Genomic DNA, 23,971 nt, shown 5'->3' with positions numbered 1-23,971 from the left:
TCAGTACGACCCCTCATCTTTATTTGTGCACTTAGCTGAACGCCACCTTGAGGCTTGCTTGGGATGCCTAGATTCCCGATTGCTCAGCCCTAGCATGTAAAATTCGCACCATCTACTGGCACAGATGAATCATTGCAATATTTATGGATAAAAAACCCGCAACAAAAACACCTAAATTGCTCTATAAACGTGGAGTAATTGAGTTTATTATGAGTAAAATGAGAAGGGTTAATGCAATTGATTCAATGCAGCTAAATTGCACAATCATTAGTTGGATTGGGGACCCTATACTGTAACCTGTTAAGACCTAAACATACAATAAAATGCTTTTAATGCTTTTTAATCCAACTACCAATATTGGCCACCGTCCTTTTAAAAACAAAGACCTATCAATAACGGCTATCCTACACTCCTTTCTCATAGAGAGTGCTTTGACCTCGTAAAATGCACCCTCTCGTCACTGGCGCATGTTTGTGCACTTGTGAAGTAATAGTTTACACAATAATATAATTGTAAACGTATTCCCATGCTCGAGTAAATGGTTAACGTTGTGTGGATTACGCTATACCATTTTCTGCCAACGCAAGCGTTAAAGAAAGATATCTAGAATTCAGTACTGGGCGCTGTCCAAAATTGATGCTGCCGCGTCGCGTCGAATCTATGATGCTCTGTTCGTGGTGCTGAAATCCTTTGCGCTCTTGTTCTCTCTCCTTTTCTTTCTGTCCCTCCCTCCTTCCATCTCTCCTCTCTCCCTCCCTTGGTCCTCTCTCACATTCACAAAACCCTCTGTCATGGCGTCTTCCAACAATGTTACCCCCACCAACTGTAGCTGGTGGCCAATCTCAGCCATGGATGAAGACGGTGAAATAACAGATATGGAGAAAAGCGAAGAGCCAGCTATAGAGTCGAAACCTAGTTTCTCTAAAGACAAGCTTGTTTTGTATCACTGGACGCAGTCTTTCACCTCTCAAAAGGTAACACACCGACAGCATGAAAATGAAATGGTGTTCCCGGCTCTGTCTCTTACATATCATATCTGCTTTAGCTATATATTTTTTAATTCGATATATTAGATGTTTTATATATATAATGTTGTAGGCCTACACGTTTGTGTTATTATTTTAATTTTACATTTTGGCAATATTTCTCATACGAGACGTTATGAAACCTCTGCATCATCAGGTGTGGACATTTTCCTCGACATTGAATTATACGAGATGGATAGTCTATAACTGTATTGGTGATCAATATCTGTTATATTCCAATGGATTCAGTGATTAGAAGACGGTGTCTAATTCTAACAAGGCATATGCTATGTTTGGACAATTTTCTCCTCATTCATGAGAAATCAGGCTACACCTCCTGTGGTCCAAAATATGACAATGTAAATAATTGATTGAAAGTGAGGTATCTCTGTGAAAAACAAACAAAATGGAACATTTCAACCTTCCCTGTGCCTTTCTCTCAATGTAGTGCATATGTTGTTCAAAAATCTATTCATAGACTTGGCCATTTTTATTCCAATAGTATATAGGGCCCATCGTGAGCCTTTTTGATACAGATACCTTTCTCTAATGAGTGGTATACTACAGGATCAAGAGTTAGCCAGCTAACTAGACTAAATATTATTGATATAACTTTTTACATACACAGAGTGTACAGTAGGAACACTTCATTTATCTGGCATGGACTCTACAAGGTGTGGAAAGCGTTCCACAGGGATGCTGGCCCATGTTGACTCCAATGCTTCCCACAGTTGTGTCAAGTTAGCTGGATGTCTTTTGGGTGGTGGACCATTCTTGATACACACAGGAAACTGTTGAGCGTGAAAAACCCAGCAGCGTTGCAGTTCTTGACACACTCAAACCAGTGCACCTGGCAACTACTACCATACCGCGTTCAAAGGCACTTAAATCTTTTGTCTTGCCCATTCACCCTCTGAATGGCACACACACACACACAATCCATGTCTCAATTGTCTCAAGTGGACCAGGATTCACCTGGTCTGTCTATGTCATGGAAAGAGTCCTTAGTGTTTTACAAACTCAGTGTATATTACGCATTTTGAATATAGAGACATAATTGTTTCGTTTTTTTCCCCAAATGCACATATAGTGAACGCAGGATCAACATTTAGCATCAATATGACATATAGAAACATCATGCAATGAAGACAACATGTGGGCCAGTGTTGCTAGGTACCTGGTTAGACATCCGCTCTACACATCTGTTTGTATTGTGCTCAGCTAGCTTTGCTCCACTCCAAACCATTAGGCTATTGGCTCCAAACCACTCTGGGAGCTACTGCTGATCTGGTCCTGTTGTCACTCAACAGTAACAGTAAACATAATTCAAACGTCATTGTCGAGGGTTCCACATAGAGAGGTTGCATTCCTTAACGTTTCGACAGTCCTACATCTTAATAGAGTAGCCTAAAACTGTCATTCGGCAAAGTGTACTATGTACAACTTGAGGTTGCTGTTAATGATGGTTTAGGCGGCATTGGATTTGAGATAATGAACAGGGAATGTTAGGATACCCTGGTTCCTCTGTCCTCTCAGCACCAATATACAGTATGTGGCCAACAAACAGGCAAATATGTTTTATATTTGAGTATGCCATAAAAAGTACATTAATTTATGTCCTTACACAATTCACATGATCCATATAGGGATTTTGGTCAAACCAAGGAGGACTAAGACAGATGTCCAAGACACTGCAAATATAGCTGAGACAGGCCCAAAAAATTGCTCTGTTATTGCATTAACCTGTACAAACCTGTTTTTCTTGATATCTTTAGAAAATCATCAATGTATGTAAACTATATCTCAATCTCTCATAATGTAGTTCATTTTAATCATTGATCCACCTGACATACAGTAAATGATTGATTGTGCACAAGAGGAATGATATAGCATGAGTTTGATACCTTAAGGTTACGGCATCATCTGAAGCAATTGAAGAGAAATACTTCACTGTCTGTCATTCTTAACTGCTGCAGAAGGTTGGAGATTTACACCTTTGTCACTACAGTACACCCCAGAGCCTGTAAGTCTCTACTGCTAGATCTTATACAGTAGTCCACACTCAGATGTCAGTGGATCCCTGGGTCAGATATAGAGATCTCTATCGCTATCTATGGTTCTGGTGTTCCAACTCAGATGTCAGTGGTTATCAGTGACAGGGCCGATTACATAGCATATGAACACATCAGTTGAGGGCCTCTTGGAGGTCGGGGCACCGACAGATAGCATATTATGAGCACGTTGGTTGGGGACCCCCTGCATATGACGCTGCTGATTATTATCTATCCTATTGCCCTAACTACAGTGCATTTGGAAAGTATTCAGACCCCATGACTCTGCAGCACTCCACCATTCAGGCCTTTATGGTAGAGTGGCTAGACAGAAGCCACTCCTCAGTAAAAGGAACATGACAGCCTGCTTGGAGTTTTCCAAAAGGCACCCAAAAGGACTCTCAGATCACGAGAAACAAGATTATGTAGTCATATGAAACCAATATTGAACTCTTTGGCCTGAATGCCAAGCGTCACGTCTGGAGGAAACCTGGCACCATCCCTAAGGTGGTGGCAGGGAATGGGAGACTAGTGGGAGACTATATAGATAGAGATGAATGAATAGTAAAGTATGATGATGAAAACCGTCTCTAGAGCGCTCAGGACCTCAGATTGAGGTGAAGGTTCACCTTCCAACAGGACAATGACCCTAAGCACACAGCCAAGACAGTGCAGAAGTGGATTTGGAACAATTCTCTGAATGTCCTTGAGCCAGAGCCCGGAATTAAACCTGATCGAACATCTCTCGAGAGACACAAGCTGAAAATAGCTGTGCAGTGACTCTCCCCATCCAACCTGACAGAGCTTAAGAGGATCTGCAGAGAAGAATGGGAGAAACTCCCCAAATACAGGTGTGCCAAGCTTTTAGCGTCATACCCAACTGACTCAAGGCTGTAATCACTGCCAAAGGTGCTTCAACAGAGTGTTTATTTTATTTAACTAGGCAAGTCAGGCAAGAACAGTTAAGAACAATTCTTATTTTCAATGACAGCCTTGTTCAGGGGCTGAACGACAGCTCGGGATTCGACAAGTCCAACGCTCTAACCACTAGGCTACCTCAGAGTACTGAGTAAAGGGTCTGAATACTTACTGTATGTAAATGTGATATTGAAGTTTTTTATTTTCAATACATTTGCAAAAATGTTAAAAAAAACTGTTTTTGCTTGGTCATGATGGGGTATTGTGTGTAGATTTTAAAAAATCAATTTTAGAATGAGGCTGTAACGTAACCAACCAAATGTGGAAAAAGTCAAAGGGTCTGAATACTTTCCGATGCACTGTATATATACATACAGTGCCTTGCGAAAGTATTCGGCCCCCTTGAACTTTGCGACCTTTTGCCATATTTCAGGCTTCAAACATAAAGATATAAAACTGTATTTGTTTTGTGAAGAATCAACAACAAGTGGGACACAATCATGAAGTGGAACGACATTTATTGGATATTTCAAACTTTTTTAACAAATCAAAAACGGAAAAATTGGGCGTGCAAAATTATTCAGCCCCCTTGAGTTAATACTTTGTAGCGCCACCTTTTGCTGCGATTACAGCTGAATTTTTTTCTCATTCCTCCTTGCAAAACAGCTCGAGCTCATTGAGGTTGGATGGAGAGCATTTGTGAACAGCAGTTTTCAGTTCTTATGTTTGAAGCCTGAAATGTGGCAAAAGGTGGCAAAGTTCAAGGGGGCCGAATACTTTCGCAAGGCACTGTATCTACCACAATTACCTCACACCCCTGCACACCAACTCCGTACTGGTAACCTGTGTATATAGCCAAGTTATTGTTAGTTTTACTTACATTGTGTATTTATTCATTGTGTTATTATTTTTCTATGATGTCAATGTTTTCTCTCTCTGCATTGCTGGCAAGGGCCCGGAAGTAAGCGTTTCACTGTTTGTTTACACCTGTTGATTACGAAGCATGTGACAAATAAAATGTGATTTGAACACATCAGTTGAGGGGCCCTCTGGAGGTTGGGGAATTTAGGAATTTAGCTTTAAAATTGCAATAAAAAACTGTGCGAGTATGGCCCTGTTCAGTGAGTTTATGATGAGGAGTTAATGTTAAGGTGCAATTAATAGTCTGGTTAGAAGAGATAGATTGGTACATTTGCTGCAACCATATGATTGAGGAATATTTGTAATCTTTGAATCGTTGTTCTGGTTGAGTATATACCCTAATAATTCTCTACAGTCATCTACTTCAGCTACTGTTTAAGTTTCATGCTGCTACATAGGTAATCAGTGATGGGACTTTTTGCAGTAAGTTGAGCAAGCTACAAGGTCTTCCTGTTCTGTCTCACGCACCAGTCTTCCTCCCTCTGTGCACAATAGCGTGGGGACAAGGTTACCCTGTACTAGACAGGGGTTGTAATAATTCCTAGGCTTGAACTTTTTAATAATTTGATGCACTCACACTCACACTTTGCGATGTTTTGTTATAATTTGTCTGGCCATGTACAACAAACCCATGGCCCCCTCAACCTCCACAGTGTAATTCATATTCTTTCTGCAATAGCCGTCTACGGAGCTTGGCATGGCTTTTAATAAGACACTGTAAATGGATACTGTCTGCCTCACAGAAGCCCTTTTAGTTCGTATTGAGCACAACGACACATCATTATTTTGCTTGGGATTATGAACACAAAAGATAAAGGGGCCTACATCTGGCGGTGATGCATGAACGGTACTTTTTCCTAAGGACTTTTAACATCCTGTTTCATGCCTGTCTGTACTTGTGTAGAGCAGGCTTCTCTGCTCTAGGGCGTGCAGTTGGTTAGAAAGTAACAGAATTTTTTCCTTTTAAAATTGTTCTCCAACAAAACATTGTACAAGTAGCAACAATAAGCTAAATTGCAAATGCAACTTAAAATTTGATTTCTTATGTTAACCCTTGTAGACCTGAAGGGATTTCCCTCTTAGATTCACTTCACTAGCACATATTTGTAATAAGATTGTAATATCAAGGACCATCAAGAGTACTGATTGCGCAAAGCCACAAAAAAAGCTAAGAGATGAAGGTGTAACTTGTGTTTCTGAAGATGAAATGTAGATGTAACTTGTGCCTTTTGCTATGAGACAAACTTGTGTCTCTGAAGATGAAATGTAGATTTTGCTATGAGACGAAGATGTAACTCGAGTGTTTCTCTGTGTTTCGTCCAGGTGCGTCTGGTGATCAATGAGAAGGGTCTGCTGTGTGAAGAGAGAGACGTAAGTCTCCCTATAGCCGAGCACAAGGAGCCCTGGTTCATGAGGCTCAACCTGGGGGAGGAGGTGGCCGTCTTCATCCACGGAGACACCATCGTCTCAGACTACAACCAGATTATAGAGTACCTAGAGGCTCATTTTGGGGGAGGTATTGCCTTTCAGAGTACTTGATCTTTTTCCTTTAAGGTTACTTTAGGGTCTCTTTTCATCCATGATGTTACAGTAGTGACTGCATAGCAGTCATAGCGATGGCCTACCTAGAGACTAACTTGGGGATGTACTGCTTTTCCGGGCTACGTCTTTATTAGTAACCATAAACAGTATTCACCAGGTTATTGAATACTTACAGATGGAATTGTTAACAGTTGTGAACAGAGATACATCTAATTGGCCAATCTTGTGGTTCACTGCAGCTCAAGGATCAATGATCGTCCATGACATTAAGTCAGTGACTGGCTGGCGGCTGCATAGTAAATAGTAGAGCCGTTTTGAGGTTTCTATTAAGGCATTAAGGTTGCTATTTTAATGTTCATAAACCGTGTTAAGCTATTTTTCATCAGGGAAGTGTAAATCAACCCAGATACTAACTGTATTCTGTGCGCCATGTTTTTCTCAGTATATCACGTGTCCTATCAAGGTCCTTCGGGTCATTTGCGGTGGTGGTTGTGGGTCGTTATGTAATGTTCCGAGAGAATGGCTCCAGTAAGGCCTGCAGGGATACAGTATTTACCATGGCCAATGGATGAAGGACTTCCTCTTACTTCAGATCGAGACACTTCACACTCACCCATCCATGACAGAGAGGCTTGATGCTATAGAAGGGCGACTATACTGATTTCAGATTTCAGTTGCAACAGATGTGCTCCAATGATTTCTCTCATGTCATTAATGTCCATTTGTAACTTTCAAGCTCTTATTTTATTTTAAACAGATGTAGCTATTTTTCTTTAATGACAATTGGATTATTTTCAGTTTATATTAATGTTCAATATGGCTGTTGAGTAGCAGATTTGTGTTCAGCAGGGACCAGTGTAGCAAAGCATTTAGCATAGTATATGTCAGAGTAGTTTATCTCCCTGTTTCACTTTGTTGAAAAACTTTTTAGCCCTACTGAACATGACCCAGACCTCATGCTCAATTTAAAGAGGATGTGTCATCCAGCTGCTTGATTTACAGATATTGTCTCCAATTCTGTGTACTTTCTAATGCACCCTGCCAAAGGGGACTGGAGTTGGCCTAGGAAGTGTAGATGAAGCAGCAGAGACAATCCTGTCATAGTAAAGGACAGGAAATCTAGTGCCAAGTCAATTCAAGTTAGCCTATTGTTGAAATCCTACCTCTAGCAAGGTGAAATCCACTGCCATATCACTTACTATTTTATGGTAGCTAAGCACTAGCCTGACGCCTCACACTAAGTTCTTACGCTGTTCTGTCATTCGCTACAGACTTTAGTGTGAATCTGCCATCATTGAATGTTGTTTGAGTGACATCGTTTATGGTGGAAACAAAGTCATCAGCAATTGGATCGCCTCTAACCAATCACAGTATTAAAGCCAATTATGTACTTCGAAAACACAGCTTCAACCACGTGTTCTGGCTCTGGCCCAACCCATTTGTTTTCTGGGACCAATCAGACGCCATAAATGTGTTCGCATTCGGTGAAGGGTTGGGGAGAAATAACGTGTTCAAAACAACTGAGAACTCTCCAACTTCAAACTTCACTGCATTCAAGACAACTGCTAATTCTGAAAAAAAACTAGCTCAGACTGGGATTGTTTTTAAAAAACGGTCATCCAACTCAGAATTCCAAGTCGGAAACTCTGGCATCTTTCTATAGTTCTGACTTTCCGACTTGAACATCACTGACGTCATGATCTGACCTCGTTTTTTTTCCAGAGTTCCCAATTGTCTTGAAAGCACCATATGGTCATATCCAGACTCCTTGAGGAGAAAAAAAAGTTTGTGGGCGTGGCGTAGCATTTTAGCAGAGCAAGGAGTCTGGATAGCAAGGAGTCTGGGTAGCCAGGCAAGCTGAACCTTAATCTCTCTTTATGCACTCCTTATGCTTTCTCAGGGAGAATCTTGTTTTGGTATTTTGTCAACAGTGTCCCATTTGCTTGCCATGTATCAGAGTGAGATGTGACTGGGCAGTAAAACATAGTGAGTTCAGTGGGTTCTCTCCAGTGCGACATTTTATTGTGCACCATCATCATGTTGGCACGAGGTGCAGCAGTGCTGTGGCTGTGTCCAAGCCAAGGCCATGCCCCTGTTTGTGTTCTGTCTGAGGATGGGTGCTTAGCGCTGCAACAGAGCGCACCAGCAGCAGACCTCCAGAGCCAAGCCACGTACGGCCACAGCAATGGCCAAGTCGACCTGTTGGACCTGGACTGATTAGTCAGCAGTCTGCCGGGTGCAGCTCCAGGCCTCCAGCTCCACCTTAAAGACACACAACCAGATTAACAGCACAGACTGGAATATCTCCGAAATATGCGTCCCCACTCCCCGTCATCAGTCACAGCTTTCTGGCCAGCCCTCAGCAGCTCATAGCCTACCTAAACTAGCTCGTATTTTAATCGAAAGTAAAAACACATAGCTATTTGTCGACCTTGCGGAATGTTTGCTTCTGGTTCTGCATATTGGCCTTTGTATCCCATTGTCAGAAACAGGGTTGTAATTGAGCTTACTCCATTCACAGTAAAGTCCCCCTTACACACCATTGTTAGGCTTTGCAAGTGGACTGTTGCACATAAAGTAAAGGCTGAAGTTGGTATACAGTGTTGTCTATTTATGTTACAGGCCTATATGTTAGAATGCTATATGATCCTATGTGTTACAATGCATTCGGAGAGTATTCAGACCCCTTTACTTTTCCCACATTTTGTTACGTTACAGCCTTATTCTAATATAGAGTCTCCTTGGGTATAATGCTACAAGCTTGGCACACCTGTATTTGGGGAGTTTCTCCCATTCTTCTCCTCAGCTCTTCTCAAGCTCTATCACGTTGGCTGGGGAGCGTCGATGCACAGCTATTTTCAGGTCTCTCCAGAGATGATCGATATGGTTCGGGCCCTGGCTGGGCCACTCAAGGACATTCAGACTTGTCCCGAAAGCCACACCTGCATTGTCTTGGCTGTGAGCTCAGAGTCGTTGTCCTGTTGGAAGGTGAACCTTCACACCAGTCTGAGGTCCTGAGCGCTCTGGAGCAGGTTTTCATCAAGGATCTCTCTGTACTTTGCTCCGTTCATCTTTCCCTCGATCCTGACTAGTCTCTCGGTCCCTGCCACTGAAAAACATCCGAAACACCATAATGCTGCAACCACCATGCTTTACCGTAGGGATGGTGCCAGGTTTCCTCCATCTTGGTTTCATCAGACCAGAGAATCTTGTTTTTCATGGTCTGAGACTCCAAGCGGGCTGTCATGTGCCTTTTACTGAGGAGTGGCTTCCGTCTGGCAACTCTACCATAAAGGCCTGATTGGTGGAGTACTGCAGAGATGGTTGTCCTTCTGGAAGATTCTCCCATCTCCACAGAGGAACTCTGGAGCTCTGTCAGAGTGAGCATCGGGTTCATGGTCACCTCTCTGACCAAGAACCTTCTCCCCTGATTGCTCAGTTTCGCCGGGTGGCCAGCTCTAAGAAGAGTCTTGGTGGTTCCAAACTTCTTAATTTATGAATGATGGAGGCCACTGTGTTCTTGGGGACCTTTAATGCTGCAGAAATGTTTTGGTACCCTTCCCTAGATCTGTGCATTGACACAATCCTGTCTCAGAGCTCTATGGACAATTTCTTTGACCTCATGGCTTGGTTTTTGTTGCTCTGACATGCACTGTCAACTGTGGGACCCTATATAGACATGTGTGTGCCTTTCCAAATCATGTACAATCAATTGAATTTACCACAGGTGGACTCCAATCAAGTTGAAGGATGATCAATGGAAACAGGATGCACTTGAGCTCAATTTCAAGTCTCATAGCAAAGGGTCTGAATACTTGTGTAAAAAAAAGTTTGCAAAAATGTCATTATGGGGTATTGTGTGTAAATTAATGAGGGGAAAATATATTTTAATCAATTTTAGAATAAGGTTGTAATGTAACAAAATGTGGAAAAAGTGGTCTCAATACTTTCCGAATGCATTGTATGTTTGGCTGTAAATACCTCTGTCTGTGTGTACCTGGTTTCTTTTTAGAAACAGTGGCCCAGCTAATTCCCGATGCTGACTCTCCACTCCACGAGCGTGTGCAGCAGTACCGTGAGCTGCTGGACGGCCTGCCCATGGATGCTTACACACACGGCTGTATCCTGCACCCAGAGCTCACCACCGACTCCATGATCCCAAAGTATGCCACCGCTGAAATACGTAGTAAGTCAAGTCAAGTTCAGTGTAACCATTTACAATTAATTGTAAAATATTCACATACAGTTGAAGTCGGAAGTTTACATACACCCTAGCCAAATACATTTGAACTCTGTTTTTCATAAATCCTGACATTTAATCAAAGGAAAAATCCCTGTATTAGGTCAGTTAGAATCACCACTTTATTTTCAGAATGTGAAATTTCAGAATAATAATAGAGAGAATTATTTATTTGAGCTTTTATTTCTTTCATCACATTCCCAGTGGGTCAGAAGTTTACATAGCATTGCCTTTAAATAGTTCAACTTGGGTCAAACGTTTCAGGTAGCCTTCCCCGAGCTTCCAAGTTGGGTAAATTTTGGCCCATTCCTCCTGACAGGGCTGTTGTAACTGAGTCAGTTTTGGCAAATTTATCCCAGGCCTCCTTGCTGGCACACGCTTTTTCAGTTCTGCCCACAAATTTTCTATAGGATTGAGGTCAGGGCTTTGTGATGGCCACTCCAATACCTTGACTTTGTTGTCCTTAAGCCATTTTACCACAACTTTGGAAGTATGCTTGGGGTCATTGTCCATTTGGAAGACCCATTTCCGATCAAGCTTTAACTTCCTGACTGATGTCTTGAGATGTTGCTTCAATATATTCACATAATTTTCCTACCTCATGATGCCATCTATTTTGTGAAGTGCACCAGTCCCTCCTGCAGCAAAGCACCCCTACAACATGATGCTGCCACCCTCGTGCTTCAAGATTGGGATGGTGTTCTTCGGCTTGCAAGCCTCCCCCTTTTTCCTCCAAACATAACAATGGCCAAACAGCTCTATTTTTGTTTCATCAGGCCAGAGGACATTTCTCCAAAAAGTAGGATCTTTGTCCCCATGTGCAGTTGCAAACCGTAGCCTGGATTTTTTTAATGGCGGTTTTGGAGCAGTGGCTTCTTCCTTGCTGAGCGGCTTATAAGGTTATGTCGATATAGGACTTGTTTCACTGTGGAATTTGATACTTTTGTACGTGTTTCCTCCAGCATCTTCACGAGGTCCTTTACTGTTGTTCTGGGATTGATTTGCACTTTTCGCACCGAAGTATGTTCATCTCTAGGAGACAGAACGCGTCTCCTTCCTGAGTGGTATGACGGGTGCGTGGTCCCATGGTGTTTATACTTGCATACTATTGTTTGTATAGATGAGTGTGGTACCTTCAGGCATTTGGAAATTGCTCCCAAGGATGAACCAGACTTGTAGAGGTCTACAATTATTATTTTTTCAGAGATCCTGGCTGATTTCTTTTGATTTTCCGATGATGTCAAGCAAAGGGGCACTGAGTTTGAAGGTAGGCCTTGAAATGCATCCACAGGTACACCTCCAATTGACTCAAATTATGTCAATTAGCCTATCAGAAACTTCTAAAGCCATGACATAATTTTCTGGAATTTTCCAAGCTGTTTAAAGGCACAGTCATCTTCGTGTATGTAAACTTCTGACCCACTGGAGTTGTGATACAGATAAGTGAAATAATCTGTCTGTTAATTAACAATTGTTGGAAAAATTACTTGTGTCATGCACAAAGTAGATGTCCTAACTGACTTGCCAAACTATAGTTTGTTAAAACTTCTTAGGGCTGCAATCCTGTTAACGGGATGATATGACAACAGCCAGTGAAAGTGCAGGGCGCCAAATTCAAAACAACAGAAATCTCATAATTAAAATTCCTCAAACATACATGTATCTTATACCATTTTAAAGGTAATATTGTTGTTAATCCCACCACAGTGTCCGATGTCAAATAGGCTTTACAAACACCACAAACGATTATGTTAGGTCACCACCAAGCCAAAGAAAAACTCAGCCATTTTTCCAGCCAAAGAGAGGAGTCACAAAAAGCACAAATAGAGATAAAATTAATCACTAACCTTTGATGATCTTCATCAGAATGCACTCCCAGGAATCCTAGTTCCACAATAAATGCTTGATTTGTTCGATAATGCCCATTATTCATGTCCAAGTAGCTACTTTTGTTAGCGCGTTAGGTACACATATCCAAACGCTCGTGCAGGTCCCGCATAACTTTGGACAAAAACTTCAAAAAGTTATATTACAAGCTGAAGAAACATTTCAAACTAAGTATAGAATAAATCTTTAGGGTGTTGTTATCATAAATCTTCAATAAAGTTCCAACCGGAGAATTCCTTTGTGTCTAGAGAAGCAATGGAACGCAGATCGATATCATGTGGAATGCGCATGACCAGGAAATGGCTCTCTGCCAGTAACCTGACTCATCCAGCTCTTATTCAGGCCCACAACACAGTAGAAGCCTCATTCAAGTTTCTAAAGATGGTTGGAAGCCCTAGGAAGTACAACTTCATCCATATCCCACTGTGAATTCAATAGGGCCTGGGTTGAAAATCGACCAACCTCAGATTTCTCACTTCCTGTTTGGATTTCTTCTAAGGTTTTTGCCTGCAATATGAGTTCTGTTATACTCACAGACAACATTCAAACCGTTTTAGAAACGTCAGAGTGTTTTCTATCCAATACTAATAATACTATGCATATATTAGCAACTGAGACTGAGGAGCAGGCCGTTTACTCTGGGTACCTCTGGGCACCTTTCATTCAAGCTACTCAATACTGCCCCTTCAGCCTTAAGAAGTTTCACAAGAAATTCGTGGAGTGGTTGAAAAACGAATTTTAATGACTCCAACCTAAGTGTATGTAAACTTCCGACTTCAACTGTAGTATGAACTCAATTATTTTGAGATGTTTATCAGTAGACCACAAAAATGCATACATGCAAGGCCCGTGCACATTGTAATAATATCATATTAAATATAAACAGAGTTCATGATCCGCAATATCCCAAAACAAAATGAAAACTGATATAATTATCCATTACCATTCAACGTTCTCACAACATTTTCATGTTAACAAGTTGTCATAAACCAAATTACGCTGTCCAATTTCACCTTGTTTATCATTCAAATCCATCAAATTGAATTGAAGCAATGTCACTCATTCTCTGTATGCGATATTAGGTCATTGAGTCCGCACTCAGTACATGAATCCTTACTTCATGGACGTGTTGTGTGAATCAAGGTTAGTCCAGCCAAAAGACTGCAGTGGAATATATTAACCAGGAAACCCCATGCCCTGTGTTGATGTCTCTTAAATAAACTTGCTTTATTTGTTGTTTGAGGCGGCACACCAATGTTTATATTTAATCCGAGTCATTCATGGGTTTTATGAACAACATGCTATCGACTTATATCTCACACTTTATAACTGAAATGGGTTGTCCTTGGGAAATGCAGATTTAATGGGATCTCTATTTGTAAATTGTGTATTTCTAATGAATTATACTCTTGTCAACTAGGAACATATACACTTGATCATTTGCTATTATTGAACATCAACTCTCTGCCTTTGGTACTGTTTTAGACCGACAGTTGTGGTGACAGAAGGGTTTATCCGAGGTATTTACTCCAGTAGTCACTGACTATTGTCTCTTATCTCACTATTTCATCCAGGAGTCACTGATGTCTCTGTCTCTCTGTCCTCAGGACACTTGACCAACGCTGCGTCTGAGCTGATGAAGCTGGACCATGAGGAGCCCACTCTGACAGAGCCATACCTCTCCAAGCAGAAAAAACTCATGGTAAGACTGGCAGCATGGCACCACCAGACCGACCACAGGAGAAGCCTTAAAAGAGAGAAACATTACAGATGATTGTCACAATACAAACAATTGACCTTTCCATTCACTCTAAATACCATGTGTGTGTGTGTGTGTGTGTGTGTGTGTGTGTGTGTGTATTTTAAAGGCATATAACAATTTCTTTAAATGAGCATGGCCTTACAAGATTGTTAAGATGAGGTGATACTGTTCTTACTTAAATGAACTGGTCACATTGACAACTGTAAGCAATATGAGCTGTAGTGTACATTTCTATTACACAGAGCATCTCCAAAATGGTTGTTTTTGACAATGTTTCAGTGTGATGTAGGATAGATATTGCGCAATTACCCCAAGTGATTGTGTCAGGTTCTATGTTAGTTATTTGTTGACCCATAATATATCAACATGAATAGCTGCCACTGCCAGGGCCAACCTGCTGGCTAAAACAAATGGTTTCCCTTTAATGGCTTGGCTCTTCCAATCTTTAGTCAGTACTTATATAAAAATATGTTTATTTACCACTGTTGTTACCACTGTTACGAATAGGTTTATTTTCCTCTGTAATTGTATTCCAAGGGGACACAGACATGATTAGTTACTTGCTTGTGCCAGACGATGACATAGCACATGATAACTGGTAGGTCTTCTGTTGAGACCAGTGTCTCGGCAGATGTTGTCCATGTATGTTTCATGTGATCTTCCAAGAGGTATTGGCCCGTGAGAGGCTATCCATGGTGTGAGACTGAATATAGGCATAGAGATGGAGATGGGTTTCACATACACTATATATACAAAAGTATGTGGACACCCTTTCAAATGACAGGATTTGGCTATTTCTGCCACACCCGTTGCTGACAGGTGTATAAAATTGAGCATAAACCATGTATTCTCCATAGACAGACATTGACAATAGAATGGCCTTACTGAAGAGCTCAGTGACTTTTAACGTGGCTCCGTCATAGGATGCCATCTTTCCAACAAGTCAGTTTGTCAAATTTCTGCCCTGCTCGAACTGCCCCGGTCAACGGTAAGTGCTGTTATTGTGAAGTGGAAACATCTAGGAGCAAAGTGGTAGGCCACACAAGCTCACAGAATGGAACCGCAGAGAGCTGAAGCGCGTGTACTGTATTGTGATATAGGATTACTCTTGTGATCACAGGCAAAAATATTGGACCATGACAATGTCAGCTACCTGAAGAAGATCCTTGGCGAGTTGGCGATGGTACTAGATCAGGTGGAGGCCGAGCTAGAAAAGAGGAAAATCGAGTACAAAGGTAAGGGGAGATTATTGTCCCCCTCGATGAAATCAGGGAGGGGACTGTGGACCTGCCTCTGTCCATATGATTGTCAGACGCAATATCTCAGACAGTGCTGGCCTGATTTTGACGAAACTTGGGTGAATGATGTGTCTTGCCATGGTGATCCGGTATTTACAGAATTACACTAATTGGCCCAAGGCGGAAGATATAGTAATTAACTGAAATTTGTTAGTTACACGGGGTGGGGCCCATTTGTGGGGGACGACATGTTTACCGTTGCCATGTTATTTATGTTTATGTCCTTCAGTTCAGACCTTACCAAACATATTGTTTTATTTTCCTAGCCTGGTTCCAGATCTCTTCTATCTTGCCAACTACAAATACAGTGGCAAGAAAAAGCATGTGAACCCTTTGAAAATACCTGGATTTCTGCATAAATTGGTCATACAATTTGATCTGATCTTCATCTAGGTCACAACAATAGACAAACACAGTCTGCTTAAACTAATAACACACAAACAATTATACATTTATACAATTCACAGTGCATGGTGGAAAAAGTATGTGAACCCTTGGATTTAATAACTGGTTGACCCTCCTTTGGCAGCAATAACCTCAACCAAATGTTTTCTGTAGTTGCAGATCAGACCTGCACAACGGTCAGGAGGAATTTTGGACCATTCCTCTTTATAAAACTATTTCATTTCACCAATATTCTTGGAATGTCTGGTGTGAACTGCTCTCTTGAGGTCATGCCACAGCATCTTAATCAGGTTGAGGTCAGGACTCTGACTGGGCCACTCCAGAAGGTGTATTTTCTTCTGTTGAAGCCAGTCTGTTGTTGGGTCATTGTCCTGTTGCATCACCCAACTTCTGTTGAGCTTCAATGTTGGTGTGCTATGCCTTTTTTTCTCCACACAGTGTTGTGTGTTCCTTCTAAACAACCCAACTTTAGTTTCAACTGTCCACAGAATATTTTGTCAGTAGTGCTTTGGAACATCCAGGTGGACCGTGGCAAACTTCAGACTTGAGCAATGCTTTTTTTTGGACAGCAGTGGCTTCTTCCGTGTCCTCCCATGAACACAATTCTTGTTCAGTGTTTTACGTATCTTAGTCTCGTCAACAGAGATGTTAGCATGTTCCAGAGATTTCATAGGTCTGTAGCTGACACAACCTGAAACTATGTTTGTCTATTGTTGTGATAAAGATCGGATCAAATTTGAAGACCAATAAATGCAGAAATCCAGGTAATTACAAAGGGTTCACATACTTTTTCTTTCCACTGTACTATGGTCATATAAGAGTTGACAAGACAGCACACATATCTGGGACAAGGCTACTTCATACCACTCTGCTACAGTATGATGTTTTCTTTTCCCCTTGGCAGGTCAAAAGTGTGAGTTGTGGCTATGTGGACCGGAATTTACACTAGCTGATGTCTGCCTGGGAGCCTTGTTGCACAGGCTTAAGTTCTTGGGACTCTCAAAGAAATACTGGGAGGACGGCAGCCGACCCAACCTCCAGTCCTTTTTCGAGCGGGTGCAAAAACGCTACGCTTTCCGCAAGGTTTTGGGCGACATCCACACAACCCTCCTGTCAGCAGTTCTACCTAACGCATTCCGAATGGTAAAAAAGAAGCCGCCATCTTTTTTCGGGGCCTCTTTCCTCATGGGCTCTCTGGGAGGGATGGGATACTTTGCCTATTGGTTTTTAAAAAAGAAATATGTTTAGTGAACGCCCCCACCTCCTTGTGTTAAATGTCTGTGTATTTGTGTGATGTTTCAACTTTTCTGTAATGTTTTACGACAGCAGGAAAATATGAATCTATATAGAGAACACTATTACTTACCTGGGTGAACAAAGAATATACAAACATTCCATACACAAAGGAATTCTTAACAGCAATTTTTTCTGGTATTCAATGCCTTCATCTATTTAATTTCTGGTCTATCGATCAACATGTTACTTTCTCATTAGCTCATTTTGGAGACATACTTTATGTTCAGTTATATTGAATTATGGTCATATTCCCAACATATGAGAGAGCCAGACATAATGTTTTGACATTGCATCATCATACCCAAAGTGGGGCTCATCCACAATCTGCGTGTACTAAAGATTTATTAAAGGGATATTTCTGGATTTTGACAATGAGGTCCTTTATCTACTTCCCAAGAGTCAGATGAACTTGTGGATAACATTTTTATGTCAACGTATTCAGTATAAAGGAAGCTTGAGGTAGTTTTGCAAGCCAATGCTAACTAGCGTTAGCACAATGACTGGAAGCTAACAGATACAATTAGACTTCCAGTCATTGCGCTAACGCTAGCAAGCAATTGCACTCAATCGCTAGCAAGCAATTGCACTCAGTTAGCAACTTCATTCAAACTGCACGCAGCGACATAAAAATGGTATCCACGAGTTCATCTGACTCTGGGGAAGATGATAAAGGGCCTAATTGGTAACATCCAGAAATATCCCCTTTAATACAATTTTCCATCATTGTTTTGGCATTCACCTATTGCCCTTCACTCCTCTGTTGGCCTGGAGTTTCCGTTATTAAAACCCAGTCAATTGACATGATGAACACTGATACTGAACTTCGGATACTTCCTGTGCTGCCAAAAACTGCCAGATGAGACGTTAGGATAGCAAGACATTCAGTCAGTCCCAATTAGCTCCATATCCCTTGGCCATAACTGTTGTTTGCAGATCTGTAAGCTCCACGACGACACTGCTTATACCTACCCAGACCCTTCAGATATGCAAACATTGGGCCAGAGGGAATGGTTCGGGAATGATTTGGGATCGGCTGAACCAACCAAATACAGACACTACCTTTAGAGCACCACGAAAACATATGCGCTCCAGCCATTCATTCATTAATAAAAGGTGATTCTCATTTCTCACACCACAGCTTTGAACTGATCATAAACTGATCCTTGAAAGTCAGAGGTATGATGGAGAAATACTAAAAGGGTAAATTGAGCCCTCTGCAATATTGAGCGGGGAATCAGCCTTTAACTGGGCCCCTATAGAGTGCTTATGAAATTCTACATTGTTCAGTTAAATACTCACATGGATAGCTGACATTTTTTTGATTCCAGTTCAGCTAACTAACCTTTTTGTTTATTTTGTTATATGACTGGTATAACTAGGCATTTAACTTAAACTTCTAAAACCTAAACCTCTTATAAAACCCCCCTCTGGAGTCTGACTGAACTATACAATGTTCCCCTCTATTCAGGAGTGCTAGCATGCACAAAGACGAATGTGGAACGTTAGCAGGGTTTGCATTGTATGATTACAAGGATTTATTTATATTTAAATGAGGTCGGGGTAAAAAAGAAACACAGGACAAGATGCAACACAGGAAGCTCCAGTTGTTTTTCAACAGAACCAGAATCTCTTTCTCAAAAGTCTTTCCTCACGTCCTCTCTCTCCCTCCTTTTCAAAATATCAGAGGGAATCGAGGAGACAGGAGAGCATTGAACGAGAAGAGCTGAGGAATCTTGGATCTTCAGCTCTATTTCAATTGCTTAAACATCCGTCCACTCCTTGTCAAGGCATGGGAAACAACTGAGAAATATACTTTTTCTTTTCAAGGTGTTTTGAGGAAGAGAAAATACTTGAGATTGAGTAACTGTGCAGATGGTTGTTAACAGACTGCATGGCTGATTACTACTGAGATGGGGCCTGGAAGAGGATTCTGAACCAAAGACAATGACCAATGTTTCATTAGCAATGTGTCAGCTGTGTGGGATATCTATGTCCTAAATTGCACCCTGTTCGCTATGTAGTGCACTCATGTTGACAAGGGCCCATATGGCTCTGGTCAAAACTAGTGCACTAGGTAAGGAATAGGGTGCAATTTTTGGATTTGGCCCTACCTAATGGTTTCACCTTTATTACTTCTCCTGTCAAGACACACTTGGGGCCGGTTTCCTCGACACAGATAAAACCTAGTCCCGTACGAAATAGCATACTCAATGGAGAATCTTCATTGAAATAACTGTTTAGTTTAGGACAAGGTTTAGGTTTATTCTTTGTCTGGGAAACCAGACCTACAAGTTTGTCTGAAAACTGGAAGTTGAGAAGTTACAGTTCATTATCACGTTTGTGTTTGTTGGTGACAAAAAAAAAATATGTGCAGAAGAACTGTAAAAACAAAATGAGTCACAATATGTTGAGCTTTGGAGATCTATATAATGGAAAGAACACGACTCCAGCAGTCACTTGTATAAGAACAATAACATAAAATGGCACAGGTCTGAATATTTTAAGTTGAAGCTGTTTTTAAAGTTGGAAGCAAGGTAACACATTTGACAGTTTGCCTAGTACTCAACTTATATACATTGTCTTTCATTATTAGCCATACAGTAGTTTAACACAAGTGTCTACAATCCACTTCATTTTGTTGTTTCTTCTTGCACTATTGTGGCTTCTCCTGGGACTTTCACTGACACATAAACTGTAACACTGTCTGGGTGAAATGTCAGAGACCAATTGAGAAATCACTTTTCCATAACCAGCCTATCATTGTCAAGGCTTGTATATGTTTCATTAGAACAAGCAGCATTGTCACTGATAATGATCTACTTCTTACAACTGAAAAATGAATCCCTGCAAATAAGGTCTGTAATTCATATGGCTCACAGAACTCTCGAGACAATGAATTCATCAAGTTGAGTACTCTTAGTCATTATTTGTGGGCATTTACACAATAGTATTTCTTATTTTTATAAACATGCATTTATTTAGAGTGCACTGTGTTTGTTCATAAGCCTTAATATCTTCAGTTGCCATCAACAAAAAAAATGTATTATGAAATTTAAAAATAGAAATTGGAGAATATAAACTTATTTCAACACTTAAATTGAATGTAATGTATTTTCTCTTATTTTATAACCTTTTTTTCTCACAAACAAATCAGACAATATCCTAATTTTTAAGAAGTTTATTTGAGTGCACAGTCATAAAAGCAAATGGCATATATTATATTATTATTAAGTTTGAGTGCACAGTCATGCAATCTACTTAAAATACAATTACATTTGCAATCAATGTACTTGTACATCATACTCAATATTCCATGTCCCTAGGTAGTGCTGAGAATAAACAAATGCACCTATAGCTAGTAGTAGCATTGATATGATTAGAATCCTTTGGTTCTGGAAAGAATTGTGTGTTGTCCTTAATGATTTGTATAACAAAATGAAATAGCTAGGCTACAATTTTGGCTGACTGTATTTCGGCCTTATGAATAAAGCAATGCTGATTAAGAGCTGCTGGACATTTGAGACATCTGAAAATCTGTACAACTAGCTCCAGAACTGATCTCATTTTATTTGGAGGGTTGTGTGTTACAATAATTTTGTAGGCAAACCACAATACCTTACCTTCCATATACCTTACAGATCAACCTTACAGATCAGCCTTATAGTATCTCGTTGTAAATGTAGTGTTCACTACATTTGCCATTGATAAACAAATTAAGCTACTTTATACATTTCTCTACAATAAATATTTCCACACAAATAAAACATTTGAAGCAAAAAACATAAAACAAAAAATTACACCTTGACCACCAGAGTGGGGTGAATTATTATTATTTTCTTCAGGTTTGGGTGAATTCCTTTTTCAATTCAGTAAGTAATGGTATGGACCCCAACTCTGGAGAAGACTAGCTAGCTGATAGGCCTGGACCGAGACGTCAACGCCATGCACTGCAATGATCTCAGATTACTTCAGAGTCATTTTAAGAACACCAGCTGCCTACGGCCACATAGGGAGTAGGGACTGCATGCAAACCAACCCCGGACCCCTGTCCAAAATTACCCTTCTGAAGGAAAGACAACTTTAAATAGCAACAACGGTCAACACTGACCCTCAGAAGAATGTCAATGTTTTTAAATGTAATGTTTTGAAGGTGCCAAATGTTGCAGAGCCACACAGGAGTGTGAGAGTAGGATGTTTAGCCTAGTACTAAGTAGTGCTGATTTTAAGTGAGTCAACTCTGCTTTGTGGGCTTAAGTGGAAGACCAGGCGATAAGGGCTTTGGATACCATACCCGATACGTGACAAACCATGCCAGAATTCCAAAAACAGTCCCGAGACCATTCTGCCAGAAATTATGAAAATACACAGAGGTACACATAAACATCCATATCCAGATGAATACTATTCCATTAAGGGACACGTATAACAGATCAAGAACAATGTTCCGATTCCTCCCCATGGTAGCCATAGGTGCCATTTCTTCAGCAATGATAAGTGCAGAGTACGAGAGAATGAACGAGTGTCCTGAGATGTCATAGCCGTCCCATTGACCCCCAGCATTCCTGCATCTCCACTTTGTCGTGAATTCTTTATGAGGGACTTGATCCCTGTGGCATGTACCTGTGGCATCTTCAATGTAGAAGAAGGTCTCGGTGAAGGTGTACCAAATGGCTGTGGCCACCACCAATGAGCTAATTCGCCGGAGGGCAAAGGTCAAGCTGTCTTTGTAGTATATGAGGAAGATGAATGGGGTCAACAGCAATAAAGTCCAGCCCCAGGACACTTTGACAAAATACCTGAAAGAGATATAGGAAGTGGTCATGTAAGAAGTAGCACAGACCGTTGATAATCAGACTACACAGGCAAACTTGCTGGCTGACAAGTGTCTAGCCGTATGTAGGGTTTTCACCCATTACATTCGCCCACATTTGGCTCCGTGTAAACTCCAATAATCATTGCTTTCTAAACCTGTGTTGATATGCCCCTTCAAATAAAAAAGCCAGTTACTGTTAATGTTAAGTGTAGGCATCGGGACTATTAACAAAATTCCCCATGTCAGTAGATACTATACTATAGCTATCGCTAAAAGTATTTAACGTTAGTGTTTATGAATGGGGTAAGAGGAATTTGGTAAGTGGTTGTAGTTAGCTAACCTCTATGTTGCTCCTCCTTGTATTGTAACATTAAATAAATACGAAAAGACGAACTGGGGATATAGTTAGCTAACTCGCCTGTTTAACTGAATAACACTGGCGTTTGGCCCTAGTCGTAGCTGTGCTCGCAAGCAAGGGTTTGACACTTCGCAAGCTAACGTTACCTAGCTAGCGAGCTTTCTAGTTTGCTAACCGGTAGCGTTAGCTGACTCTACTTACATATTGAGAACATTTCTGCTGTTGCTAAAATATGTCTCCGGGACGAGCTGTGTCGATTTGACAAGGGATCCCACCATGGAAAGAACCAAGAAAGTCCACGGCAATTTAAGACGGACAAACGGTATCCTCCAAAGTGCCACAAACTTGTTGACGATGATATCCACGTCTGCCATGTTGCCACTTGGAACGAGAATGGCTGAGGGGATTGGTATGGTACACCTTGACATCAGCCCTCTGTAGACAATGAACTCTATGAGCGTTGCGTTTCAGCATTTCTTTCTCCAAAAGTATACATTGATTTGAATGAGTAGATCATTTGATTAATATATTGGCAATTGGCAAGCAACGACATTAATTACGTTTAATTGTTTTCATTGTGGCACATGTGACGTTTAATGACTAATGTAGAATGGTGGGAGGGGGAACAAGTTACTTTTTTTGTAATTTTTCATACATCGCATGTTCAGAGTACGGTTTCAAAGTTACGAAGACAAGGGCAAAAGCTTCTTCTTCTTCGAGGTTCAACGGCAGTTGGCATCCAATTTGTTGCATTACCGCCACCTACTGCACTGCAGTACAACTCCTTTATACTTTGCTTGAAAAATAAAAATGTACTAAATAAATACCCTTCTAACACTACACTCACTAATCTCAAAATGATATAAAATACAAATAACACCACCCTCAAATCAAATTTTATTGGTTACATGCACATGGTTAGCAGATGTTCATGGAGGGTAGAAAAATGCTTGTGCTTCTAGTTCCGACAATGCAGTAATATCTAACAAGTAATGTAACAAATTCACAACATCTACCTTATACACACAAATGTAAGGGATGAATAAGAATATGTACATATAAATATATGGATGAGCGATGGCTGTGCAGCATAGGCAAGATGTTGTAGATGGTATAGCACAGTATATACAGTGGGGCAAAAAGGTATTTAGTCAGCCACCAATTGTGCATGTTCTCCCACTTAAAAAGATGAGAGTCCTGTAATCTTCATCATAGGTACACTTCAACTATGACAGACAAAATGAGAAAAAAAATCCAGAAAATCACATTGTAGGATTTTTAATGAATATATTTGCAAATTATGGTGAAAAATAAGTATTTGGACACCTACAAACAAACAAGCAAGATTTCTGGCTTTCACAGAGCTGTAACTTCTTCTTTAAGAGGTTCCTCTGTCCTCCACTTGTTACCTGTATTAATGGCACCTGTTTGAACTTGTTATCAGTATAAAAAGAC

The 23,971-nt window shown here is 40.8% G+C and overlaps 2 protein-coding genes across 2 annotated transcripts; one reads left to right on the top strand and one right to left on the bottom strand.

The window, feature by feature from the left end:
- The first annotated feature begins 659 nt into the window (after positions 1-659).
- Positions 660-20,537, top strand: LOC124046041 (ganglioside-induced differentiation-associated protein 1-like 1). Its single transcript, XM_046365987.1, has 6 exons — positions 660-974; positions 6,239-6,431; positions 10,470-10,643; positions 14,192-14,286; positions 15,467-15,581; positions 16,954-20,537. Exons 1-6 carry the CDS (start codon positions 792-794, stop codon positions 17,295-17,297), a joined length of 1,104 nt encoding a protein of 367 aa, XP_046221943.1. The 5' UTR covers positions 660-791; the 3' UTR covers positions 17,298-20,537.
- On the bottom strand, positions 20,509-23,066 carry LOC124046042 (acyl-coenzyme A diphosphatase FITM2-like). Its single transcript, XM_046365989.1, has 2 exons — positions 22,718-23,066; positions 20,509-22,141 (listed from the first exon to the last, which is right to left on the bottom strand). Exons 1-2 carry the CDS (start codon positions 22,942-22,944, stop codon positions 21,577-21,579), a joined length of 792 nt encoding a protein of 263 aa, XP_046221945.1. The 5' UTR covers positions 22,945-23,066; the 3' UTR covers positions 20,509-21,576.
- Between the last annotated feature and the right edge of the window lie 905 nt (positions 23,067-23,971).

Source organism: Oncorhynchus gorbuscha, linkage group LG10 (genome assembly GCF_021184085.1).
Source record: "Oncorhynchus gorbuscha isolate QuinsamMale2020 ecotype Even-year linkage group LG10, OgorEven_v1.0, whole genome shotgun sequence".
Lineage (NCBI taxonomy): Eukaryota > Metazoa > Chordata > Actinopteri > Salmoniformes > Salmonidae > Oncorhynchus > Oncorhynchus gorbuscha.
This window is presented reverse-complemented; position numbering and strand designations above follow the sequence as displayed.